We start from the raw sequence: 11880 nt of genomic DNA, 5'->3' as shown, positions 1-11880 counted from the left end.
CACCAGCTGTGAGCCTGACTTCTGGCTGAGCAGGGCTCCCCTTTGTGGGAGGGCGCCCGACCACCAGGGGGCAGCTCCTGCTTTGAGCATCTGCCCCCTGGTGGTCAGTGCGCATCATAGTGACTGGTCATTCCACCGTTTGGTCAATTTGCATATTAGGGTTTTATTATTTAGGATATGCATACCCATGGACACAAACAATAGTGTGGTGAAGGCTTGGAAGGGGCAGGTGCAGGGTGAAGGGGGTCATTGGTGGGGGGAAACAGGGGGTGATATCTGTAATATTTTCAACAATAAGGATAAATTTTTAAAATGATTAATCTGTGAGTGCAGCCAAGAGACACAGGGTGATTATGAACCTTCCATAGAACCCTGGTGCTTAGTGAATTCCCTCTAATCAGATAATACTGTATGTCAGCACTTGAGATGAACTGCTACAGTAATACACAATGGCCTATGTACTACTATGTGTGCATGGGGAAGCTTAGAATGTATGATGTCCTGGGATAGTGATGGTGTTGAGGCTGGGAGTGTTGGGATCCAACCCCAGCAGGTCCAGGGGTTCCCAAAGGTGTGGACGGAGTCGGCGAAGAAGGAATGACACGGAGACAGCGTTCAGTTGATCAGCAGCCTAGCCAGGATCTCCAGCCAGGTTCTGTCTTTTATTGTCTTGTTACATCTGTATTTATACCAGTTGATTTTAATCCTGTCAATTTCTATTCCAAAAGTTAGGGCGTTTCTTATCTCCATTCCAGGGAGTAAAGATTATGTAGCTTAAGGGTGATTGTTCGTAGTTAAAGTGATTAACTACCCGCCTGGCACTTAGTTAAGGGGTTTTATTCCCTCCCTAACTTCAGGGAAAAATCCCTTCCTGGGGAAACAACCTTTCTCGGAGAGGTGACCTTGGTTAAAACACATAGCGCCAAGAAGGTAAGCAAACATATTAAGAACAGTATGCCATATACACCAGGTCCCTTGAAACATATGCTGTGCAGATGTTTCTTCCCTGCAGCGACTGTGTCAAGCAGCAAGGATGGACCGGCTTCCAGCATGGGAGAAGAGCTGCAGTAGTTGCAAAAATATCCCGACTTTGGTCCCTTGTGGTGTACCCACATTTCTGCTTGGACCTACTTATTTCATTCTTACCTGAAGCACCTGTTATTGTCTTTCTGGAAGTTTGTGGCCCTTCTCTCTTTATTTGAACAGCCTTGGCCCTGAGCATGTATAGAAAAAAGGGGACGTGTTAGTGATGTGTGAGGTGCATGGCCAGGGAGTATGTGGGTGAGGAGAGAAAGGATCTCTTCACGACTTTTAAAAATGAAATGTTAAAAGGGACTAAATCGGGGGTTGGGGGAGGCCGGGGGAATGTCAAGGGGGGGGGGGAAGGAGACATGTGTAATACTCTTTGTAATACTTTAAGAAATAAAACAAAATAAAAAAAATTTAAAAAAAGTATTATAAGGCCTTAAAAAAAATAAAAAAGGGACTAAATCTGTGATCCTGACTCAGTTAGCCTGCTCCTCTTCTGAGAGAGGTTTCTACTTATCTGGTTTTGGCCTGGCTGGATTGAGGTTATTCTGAGAGAGCTCAAATCTTTCCAACCTTGCACAAGCGGTGTAGACAAAGAGAGATTCTTGCGGAATCTAAGTGACTGTGACAGTCCAGGGGCAACACACAGAGAGGCACGTGCTCATTATGTACGGCCGGAGAAATTATCTGTCTCCAGGGGGACATGTTTCATTGTGCATTAGCTTCCAGCCGCTCCTTCCTCGCTATTCCCCTGCCCACTCTCTCTATCACTGTCCTTCTGAGTCTTCTTTCTCACTCCCTGACCCCCCTTCACAGTCCACCTCTGCCCGTCAGTGTCTCCATCCATCTTCTCTGCCATGTCCGTGTCTTCCTCTCCGCTTTGCTCAATCTTATTTTTGCTGTCCATGAGTCGCTTTTCTGTTTGTCTCTCATTTGTCTCTTGGACTCTCACTTTCTCGAAGTCCATCTGTGTTTGCTTCTGTAATACCAGCTTTTTTGGGTTCCCAGCAGCTAGTGATAACCTTTTCTTGTTACATTAAAGTCCATAAGCAGCACTTGGTTTATTGATTGACTGGTTTTATTTAAATTCTACGGAGGAAAGGAAAAGAGGATTTTTATAAAGTGAGAGAATTTTTTATAAAGAAATCAAACAAAGGGAGATTAGAAAGAAGAGGCAGCCTGAGAGGATGGTAGGGGTGAGGAGTAGGGGGAGGCATCAGAAAAGATTGAATCCACGATGTCTGATTTCCTATCAAATAATCTAGTCAGATATTCATGGCTGATGACAGCTAAATATGGACTATAAAGTGTTAAGATCAGTGAGACTTGGCACCTAACTCAGACAAAAGCTTCAGGGAAAATGAGTTGGGTTAAATAAACCCAAGAAGCTGACATGGGTAGAATTTCTTCTGCCTGACCCACTAACAGCTGTGAATGGGACATTTTAGAAATATTTTTTTATTTAAATGCTTCAGTGGGGCAGAGCCCCTGGAAGCAAGAACGTGGCTCTGAGGCCCAGCCTGGGGAGCACTGCAGGAATGCAGGCGGTCAGCTGCCACGTGGGAGCGTGGGAGCAGGGACTGAGGGGGCGGCCTAGGTCAGGCGGGAGGTGGCAGCAGCTGCTGATGAGGGCAGTTCTCATTGCTGTGTTTGCTCTCCTCTTGCTCACTATAATTAAAACTTTCCCAATGTGATTCTGGCTTCCTAGAGGGGAAACTAGAATTAAAAAACAAACGAACTAGCAGAGATGCTTGGTTGCAATATGTGTATATTTTAAACCATAAAGCACTTGATCATGTCTTGAGGTCACTGCTGTTGGTCAGTTTCAAGGTAACTAATTTTCTGCTATAGCCCTGGCAAGAGGGCTCTTCAACTAGAACAAAAATAACAAAATAAAAAACCTGACTGTACTCACCAAATGAGATAGGCTCATGTCTCATATAAATTCATTGACCCAATCACCCTCTTTTCTTCTGAGACAAGGGACATGCTCCCCCGTTTCTCTCCACCTTTTTTCACCTTCCTCCCTTTCCATCCCACCTTTCCTAACAGACAGACCACACAGAATCTGTGGACCAGAATAAACGTTGTTTTATTCCCCCTCGAAGGATATAACCTCCCACTCCCCACATAGCTTTGACAGTTTTCTCATTTGCTAGCTGAGGAGGATAACAAGAGACGCTGACCTTCTGGTTTTGCCTAAAGAGGGAACAATCAGTGACTATTATGCTTCAGTCCTGATTTGCTTTCACTGTGCCCTTCCTCCCCGCTCCCCATGTCCTCACCTAGCTGTCACCTTCCCTCATGAACATTCTACTCACCCCACAGTGCACTGCTACTCCCCACAGCCCCCCTTCCCTGGTGTGGAGATGCTTCAACCCCACAGCATTCCCTGCTAGCAGGAGAAAGCACGGGGCCTCTAGGAGTGTTTGCTCCCTATTTAATTAGATTAGTCCCATCAGTAGAAAGAATTAGATTTTGGTGTTACTGTGCTATCTGTGGAAGGAGGAGATATTGTCAGACATCACTTAAAGAGCCCTGTCCCTTGGATACCTGGGAGCTGCCGAGAGAAATTAATCTTCCTGCTATTTAAGGCAATTTCTTTTCCATCATCCTTTGTCAAGAGGACTGCATTGGGAAATTGAATCTGATGGGAGTCCCTGAACTGGTACACTCCACTCAACAGCATCTCTCCAACCCTATGTGGCATCCATCATCCCACACAAGCAGAGACATACATTGCTGCAAAGCCAACTTCCCACCAGTCCCCAGCAGCAAGAAACCACACTGCACACGGGGATAGGATTGGGCCTAGAGTCTTGCCGTTTTCCTCTACCTCTTCTCTACTCTTTCCAAAAATCCTTCCACAAGTTGATCTCTTCCATTACGTAATCCTTTCATCTAAGATCCAGGAGAGGACAGAAACAGGGATATGCCAGAACAGGACATGGGACTGTTGCTTATGCTTTTTCTTGCCTGAACATGACTCAGCTAGTGAAGAGTAGGTGTTTACATTAAACACCCAAACCACTGCCAAAGCCAGGGGTGAGACAGAAACAGGGCAAGGCAACATTGCTTTAAGACCATCTCTTTTCTCCAGACTGACTTTTCCATCATGGGCTAAGAGCCTAGGGGGTTTTATGCTCTCTGGGGTCATAAAGAATTACAATCTTCAACTTTCTTTCCACTCTTAAGGTTATTTCCCAGGGCAGGTATTTTCAGACTGTGTTCCTTGGGCCCTGGCTGGTGTAATCCACTGGTTATAGCATAGTCCCGTGCACTGAAGGGTTGCAGGTTCGATTCCTGGGCAGGGCACATACCCAGGTTGTGGGTTCGATACACTGGGGCACATGTGTAAGGCAAGCATTTGATTTTTCTCTCTCTCTGGAATCAATGAAAAACTTACCCTCGGCTAAATATTAAAAAAAAAAAAAAAATTGTGTTCCTTGGGGCTTTAAGAAGTGCCAGGGAGTATGTGTATGTATGGCGGGTGGAGGTGGAAACAGAGAGTTGTGGCTCCAGGGGTGGGGGAGTTCAATGGTTGAGGTTCTGGACCCTCAGTTCTATTTCAACCTGATTTGATTTCTTTCAGATGTTGGGATTTCTCATAAGAGTTCATTTTTTAAAAGATCTGCAGCCCAGCCGGTGTGGCTCAGTGGTTGAGCATCGACCCATGTACTAAGAGGTCACCTGTTCAATTTCTGGTCAGGCACATGCCTGGGTTTCAGGGTTGATCCCAGGTGGGAGGTGCACAGGAGGCAGCTGGTCAATGATATTTCTCTCATCAATGTTTCTCTCTCCCTCTCCCTTCCTCTCTCTAAAACCAATAAAAGCATATTTAAAAAATAAAAAGATCTGCAAAACAGTGTCCTGAGAGGATGACTGTACCTCTGCCTCCAGTTCGCCATTGGCTAATGGCTCCTCCCTGCTTTGCCCGCAGAGCAGGTCCAGGTCCATGCTGGCAGCTCCCTGAGTCCAGGGAATCCTGAGGCACTTTTCAGCAAAATGAATCTCCTTAGGCACGAGAGTCATTTGTTTTCCAAACTCCCTTCTCCAATCTCACTAATTCCCAATTTCCCTGCATTTGACAAATGGAATTAACAAGCCTCGATCAGTTCCTGGCGGACAGCCCTCATTAATCAATAAGTCGACTGCATAGGCTGAGGGGGAAGGGGGTGCAGGAAGGAAAGGTAGCCACAGCACGGGGAGGGGGCTTTACCCCTCTATTTCTATGAATGACCCCTCCAAAACATGACACTCAGTTGTCACCAACCACTTTCTTCACTTTTGCTAAATACAAAGCAGTATTGTTTATGCCTTTCTCTCCCATTTTTTTTAAAGGTTTTTTCCATCAACCTCCACCTTTCCTATGTCTATGCCTTCTCTTTAACAGAAGGTCTTGCCATCTGCTGCCACCACTAGCTTGGGAACCCCCTCAGTGCTGGGTGTGATAAATCAGCCATCTCTCTGCTTCTTCTCCACCCACATGTTCCAGAGACAGTTTTGTGCTGCTTCCTGCCCAGGAGTATATAAGCCACCATCATCCCTCTGTCCCCAACACGTACACACTGTAGGGCTACCAAGCTTGTGGTCACTACTGCTTTCGCATTCACCTTTTTGTCTTCTCTTTTCCCGGGGTCCAAGCTTTCCCTTCTCAATTGGTTTAAAATTCAAGATTTACCTTCTCCGCTTTCTGCTCTGCATGTAACACCAGTCTACCCTCCCACACCACAGGGTGAGAGCCTCTGCAGCTCTGCCTGGTACAGCCCTGTGCATCTTTCTACCTCATCAACTTTTCATCTTCGCAAACGGAACCAGAAAGTCTCTCCCTCCTCCCTGCTCCTCTCTCCTTCTCCTTTGTTATTAGCTTCATAAGTGGGGACATTAATGTATTCACTAGACAATGTCTTCACACCACAGTTTCCGGTAATTACAGTCACTTCCCTCCCACTGTCCTGGCTTATTTGACTGTAAAGTGCTTAGAGGAGGGACAGGGCGGAAAAAAGACACAACACAGGCTGAGGTCCAGTAGTGTAATGTTAACATCCAAGAAAGGAAAAGCAATCTTCACCTTCGCAACAGCTCTTTAACAACTGTAACAATAAAGGTCAATGCACCAGAGCTTAAAAAAACAATCAATACAATTGGGGACCCCTCCACTATAGAATGGGGAGTTGTACCCATATTACCAACAACAGTCACCCCAAACACAAGTAGCTATATCCACCCTCCTTCAGGGGGTAGATGCAGTGTACTTGTCATGTAAATCAGCTACATTATCACTGGAGACTCGGATCCAGCCATCCTCACGGACATGGTAGAGGTTGACCGAACCTCCTGAGTAGGCATCTCTATAGGTGGCTTGGTAGATGGCTCGACGGGCCAGATCATAGGCCTCTTCCACCTCTAGGTCATAGGAGTAACCCCGATCCATGACCCCATATGCATACACAGAGCCAGAACCTACAGAGAAGGTGACCCCCGAGATCCGGTTTCCTTCACTGTCCACGTAGTAGAGGCCTGGAAAGAGAGATGAGGTTAGAAGGAAAACAAATGACCACCCCTTTTGACATCTAATTCATCCTCCAAGGCAACAGATCTCCATCACTCTTGAAACCCAAGGGAGACTAACAGAAATACAAGAAAAAAGCACTACTATAAAATTGCTTCCAAAAAAAAGGCCAGAGGAATCAAATTAAATATTAAGACTCCGGGATTCTACAATATACCAATCCATCTCACCTCACATTGTAGTAACCACCTTCTGTCCTCTCTGTATAACCAAAAAGCAAGTATAATTCAAATGACTTAGGTATCAAGCACAGAACTTCTGTGCGAGATAATATTTTAAAAAATCCTAGCCCTCAAAGTTTAGACTATCTGGGGCACAAGACATACATCATACAGTAGAGAATAAAGCCTAGAGTTCAAAATCACTGTCCAATGTGGTAACCACTAGCCACATGTGACTACTGAGCATCTGAAATGAAGCTAGAACCACGTCACGCAATGATATTTTTGATCTATTGGGTTAAATAAAGTATTCTATGACAATTTGTTTATTTTTAAATGTGGCTACTATAAAGTTTAAAATTACATATATGGCTCACATTTTATTTCTACTGGACAGTGCTGGTATAGACTAGGGTTTGGCCAGGCCAACTGCCTGTTTTTGTAAATAAAGTTTTATTGGGCCGTAACCGGTTTGGCTCAGTGGATAGAGCTTCGGCCTGTGGACTGAAAGGTCCCAGGTTCGATTCCGGTCAAGGGCATGTACCTTGGTTGCAGGCACATCCCCAGTAGGGGGTGTGCAGAAGGCAGCTGATCGATGTTTCTCATTGATTTTTCTAACTCTCTATCCCTCTCCCTTCCTCTCTGTAAAAAATCAATAAAATATATTTTAAAAAAAAATAAAGTTTTATTGGGATACAGCCACACTCACTCATCTATGACTGCTTTTACTCTAAAGGACAGTTAAGTATGTAGTTGAGACAAAGACCATATTGATTGCAAACCTAAAATACTTATTACTTGGCCCTTTATGAAAAAATTAGCTGACCTCTCATATAGATAAAAACTTAAGACAAAGATTTTAATAAAATTTTTATCAATTCCAACTGCCTTTGTCACCATGTTCAGATTCAAACATCTTGTCCTCAAATACTATCAACCAAACTATCATTATCTACCAAACTCATCTCTGTGTCCCATCAAGACACAATTTCTGCTGTATTTTTAATTTCTGTAATGGTTTCACTAATCTTTTTCCTATTTCAGTGGTTCTCAACTCTTACTATGCACTAGAATAATCTAAGGAAACTTTAAAAAAATGCCGAGGACTTACTCAAGGTATTCTTTTTCAATTGGTCTGGGGTGAGGGATAAGCACAGGGCTTGTTTTTTAAGTGCTTTGGGTGATCTAATGCAAGCCAGGTTGAGAATCACTGCTCTTATCGATTTTCAGGTTCGGATGGTTCTAATGTCTACCCCAATTTATCTCCTCCTCAGTCCCACTGCCTCTACCTTGCTTAGTTGGCTCACCATTTGGTTCCAGTTTACCTTTCTGGCTTTATGGATCTCTACTCTTCACATTCCTTTAGTTCCAATTAAATTGGACTTCCAAATACTTCCCCCCAGCCCTCATGCTTCTCCCTTCCTTTGTTCATTGTTTCTATCCTCTCATTTTCACATCTTAGAAAACTGCAACCTGTCCATGAAATCTTCCCCAATTCCTCCCATCAGAAGTAATCCTCTCCTCCTCAGAACTCCTTCAGCATTTAAAAATGGTATTCAGCCACAGCCAATTTGGCTCAGTGGATAGAGCGCCGCGCTGCAGACTGAAGGGTCCCAGGTTCGATTCTGTCAAGGGCATATACCTCATTTGCAGGCTCAATCCCTGGCCTTGGTTGGGCGTGTGTGGTAGGCAACCAATCGATGTCTCTCTCTCACACTGATGTTTCCTTCTCTCTCTCTCCCTCTCCATTCCACTCTCTAAAAACCAATGGAAAAATATCCTCAGGTGAGGAAAACAAAAAAGAAAAAAAAGAAAAAATGGTATTCATCTCATTCAGTCTTGTATTAAGTAATCTATGATCCTTTCTCATTTTGTTTCTTTAAAAAAATATATATATACTTTTATTGATTTCAGAGAGGAAGGGAGAGGAATAGATAGATAAAAACACGAATGATGAGAGAATCCTCGATCGGCTGCCTCCTGCACACCCCTCACTGGGGATGAGCCTGCAACTTGTGCATGTGCCCGGACTGGGAATTGAGCCTCCACCTTCTGGTTCATAGGTCAATGCTCAATCACTGAGTCATGCCAGCTGGGCTCAGTTTGCTTCTTGAAGCAAGGAGTTGACTTCTCCTGAACGGGACAGGCTGTCAGGAGGGCTTTGAGAAGGTAGAATTTAAGCTATGCTCTAGCTTCTCGGTTTTTCTTGCTAGCCAGCTTCTGTACACTGTTACACTATTTCCATCACTTGTACCAAACCAAATAGCTAAGGGTTCAAAGCAGCATTTCCAAGGTGCTTCCCTAGGTCATGCAACATGTATGAACTGTTCTTGCACACCTTTCAAAGAGAAAAGTGTCTCAATTTCCAAAGTAACAAACTGAGCTCCTCTTTCACATCCACTTTTTAATCTCCTCATTCATCTTCCATTGAGTAGTGAACTGATATTCTCCAAAGCAAGTGAAAAAGTGGTGGGTATCCCATAGTTGTTGACAAAGGAAAACTAGGCATTTAGTAAGCAGGTAAATGAATGAATCAAAAACAGTAAGAGAAAAGAATAACTATTTTTTTACAATATATTTTTATTGATTTTAGAGAGGAAGGGAGAGGGAGAGAGCGATAGAAACATCAATGATGAGAGAAAATCATTGATTGGCTGCCTCCTGCACGGCCCCTAGTGGGGGTCGAGCCCACAACCTGGGCATGTGCTCTTGACCGGAATCAAACCCAGAACCCTTCAGTCTGCAGGTGGATGCTCTATCCACTGAGCCAAACCAGCAAGGGCAAAAATAACTATTTTTAAGCATCAAGCGGGAAAATTACACAGAAGGTGACTAGCTGTATTCCAATTTGACTAAAGGAACATTCAAAACTCACTGAGCCTGGCTGGTGTGGCTTATTGGTTGAGCATAGACTTATGAACCAGGAGGTCATGGTTCTGATTCCAAATCAGGACACATGCCTGGGTTGTGGGCTCTATCCCCAGTGTGTGGCATGCAGGAGGCAGCCGATCAATGATTCTTTCTCATCATTGATGTTTCTCTCTCGCTCGCTCTCCCTTCCTCTCTGAAATCAATAAAAATATACTTTTAAAAAATTGGCTGAAAAGGAGTTGACATCAGATATAAGGTTGAACTTCCTGGCAAAGTTTTTATGTACTGGAAAGGAAACTAGGCTAAGGAATTTCTTTTCAGAGATGACAGAACAAGACCTAGGGTGAGTATATTAAGCAAGGAAAGATGTACATGAAGGCCCTTTCTAGGCCAGAGTCCTAAAGGGAAAAAAGAAAGAGAAATGACTAACTTTTGAGCAGCGACTTCCTATATGTTCGGGGTCCAATACAGTAGCCCTAGCCACATGTGTCTATTTAGCACCTGAAATGAGGCTAATGTCACTTTTGGAAATGATAATTTAGGTATTTTGGATTAAATAAATTGTTAATTTAAAATCAGGTGTGGCTCACATTATATCTCTATTAGATAACACTGACTAGATATTTTATGTCTATTATTATGCACTTCAATTCTCAAATATATTCTTTGTAGGTTGTCTTATTTTATGGGAGACAGAATAGAAGCAAAAATATTATGTGCCAGAAGCTACATGCTTTATGTGTATTACTTCATGTAATAAGCAACCGCCTAAGGTCACACGGGTAGTCAAAGACACAGCTAGTCTAACTCCATGCCCTTTTCCACACCACAGTGCCTTCCTTTAACAAAGATTATTGAGAAACTGATCGACAGATCCCAGCAATGATCCAAAGCCTTTTCCTTCACTCATCTGTTCATCCAGTCCCTCCTCTCTGTAGTGTCAGCCCAAGAATTATGAGCTTGAAGCTTAACTCACCAGGGCCTCTCTTGTCCCAGCCACAGATCATGGTGCCCATGGACAGCCCCATGCCTTTATACTGATAGACCATGTTGGCGAGCAGTTTGGAGGCAGCTGCTACTGAGATGCGTTCCTTGTTTCGAAGCTCATAGATTCGACACTGCCGAGCCAACAGCCGCTCCCAGAAGCTGCAATCCGCTGCACCCCCAGCCATGGTGCCCAGCAGGTAGGGGTTGATCTCTATCACCTTCTTTACCGTCTGGGAGGCAATGTAGGCGCCCGCTGTGGCCCGGGAGTCCGCTGCAACAATGACTCCATGTTGAAACTGTTAAGATCAGAGAACACAAGGCAGGCCACTTAGACCACAAAAACATCTCCCTGACATTTCTTTTTGCATCAGTGCAAGCCCAGTACATCTCTTTCTCTGTCATTTTACACTTCACAACTTACCGGCAATTTCCAACCGGTGTGCCCCAAGAAATTTTAAAACATGCAATACCTATTTAGTCAGGGGCACTGACGTCTTTCCCCTTAGATTGTCAAAAAACGACACCAGCCAACACAATAGTCGCCCGGTGTGAACGAATCAGAATTATACCTTATTTTTTGGGTCGGATCTGCAAAAAAACATATATTGTGGTATGCCACAGAATTGTAGTAATCAGTTTACGGGTGCCATGAGATAAAAAAGTTGAAAACCACTGCAATAGACTTCCCCACATATTAATGTCACTTGAGCTTCACATCAATACCGTGACATAGGTATAAGCGGTGTTCTTTCACTTTATGGCTGAGGAAGAAGGCTTAATGCGATAGAATGACGAGTCCAAGATCGCAGAGCAGTTATCACAAAGCTGGGCCAGGAACCCCGAGTCCGGCCCCTGGGACACGCGACCCCCCTCTCGCCATAGCCGTTCGTTATCCTCGCCCAGTTGTAACCATTTCCATAACCTTCGGTGAATGGTTACAACCAACCGCCTTCCCTCTGCCCACGTTCCTTGCTGCTGCTGCCTCCCCTTTTCTGGGAAGAAGCGACCTGAAGTCGCCAAGGAATCAACCTACGCGGCCTCAGGCTCTTTCTTCCTCTTACCCCAGCCCCAGCCCGAGCTCCAGCCCCATCCCGAGCCCCATCCTGAGCCTGAGCCCGAGCCCCAGCCCCAGGCCCAGCCCGAGCCCCAGCCCCAGGTCCAGGCCCAGTCCAGCCCGAGCCCTGGTCCAGCCTCAGGCCCAGGCCCAGCCCTGAGCCCAGGCCCTGCTTTGTTCTAGACCCTGTCCCAGCCGATCCCATC

General features: G+C 44.8%; 1 protein-coding gene across 1 annotated transcript in view; it reads right to left on the bottom strand.

Annotated features, from left to right (window-relative positions):
* Positions 1-6048: 6048 nt before the first annotated feature.
* PSMB5 (proteasome subunit beta 5) overlaps positions 6049-11880 on the bottom strand; it is a 6474-nt gene continuing 642 nt past the window's right edge. The window contains exons 2-3 of the mRNA XM_006100069.3: positions 10610-10916; positions 6049-6549 (exon numbers count right to left, since the gene is read on the bottom strand). Of these exons, the coding sequence (XP_006100131.1) occupies positions 6263-6549; positions 10610-10916 (594 nt within the window). The 3' untranslated portion in view covers positions 6049-6262. The remainder of the gene's footprint in view (positions 6550-10609; positions 10917-11880) is intronic.

The sequence above is a fragment of the Myotis lucifugus genome, unplaced genomic scaffold, assembly GCF_000147115.1.
Source record: "Myotis lucifugus unplaced genomic scaffold, Myoluc2.0 scaffold_297, whole genome shotgun sequence".
In the NCBI taxonomy this organism is placed as follows: domain Eukaryota; kingdom Metazoa; phylum Chordata; class Mammalia; order Chiroptera; family Vespertilionidae; genus Myotis; species Myotis lucifugus.
This window is presented reverse-complemented; position numbering and strand designations above follow the sequence as displayed.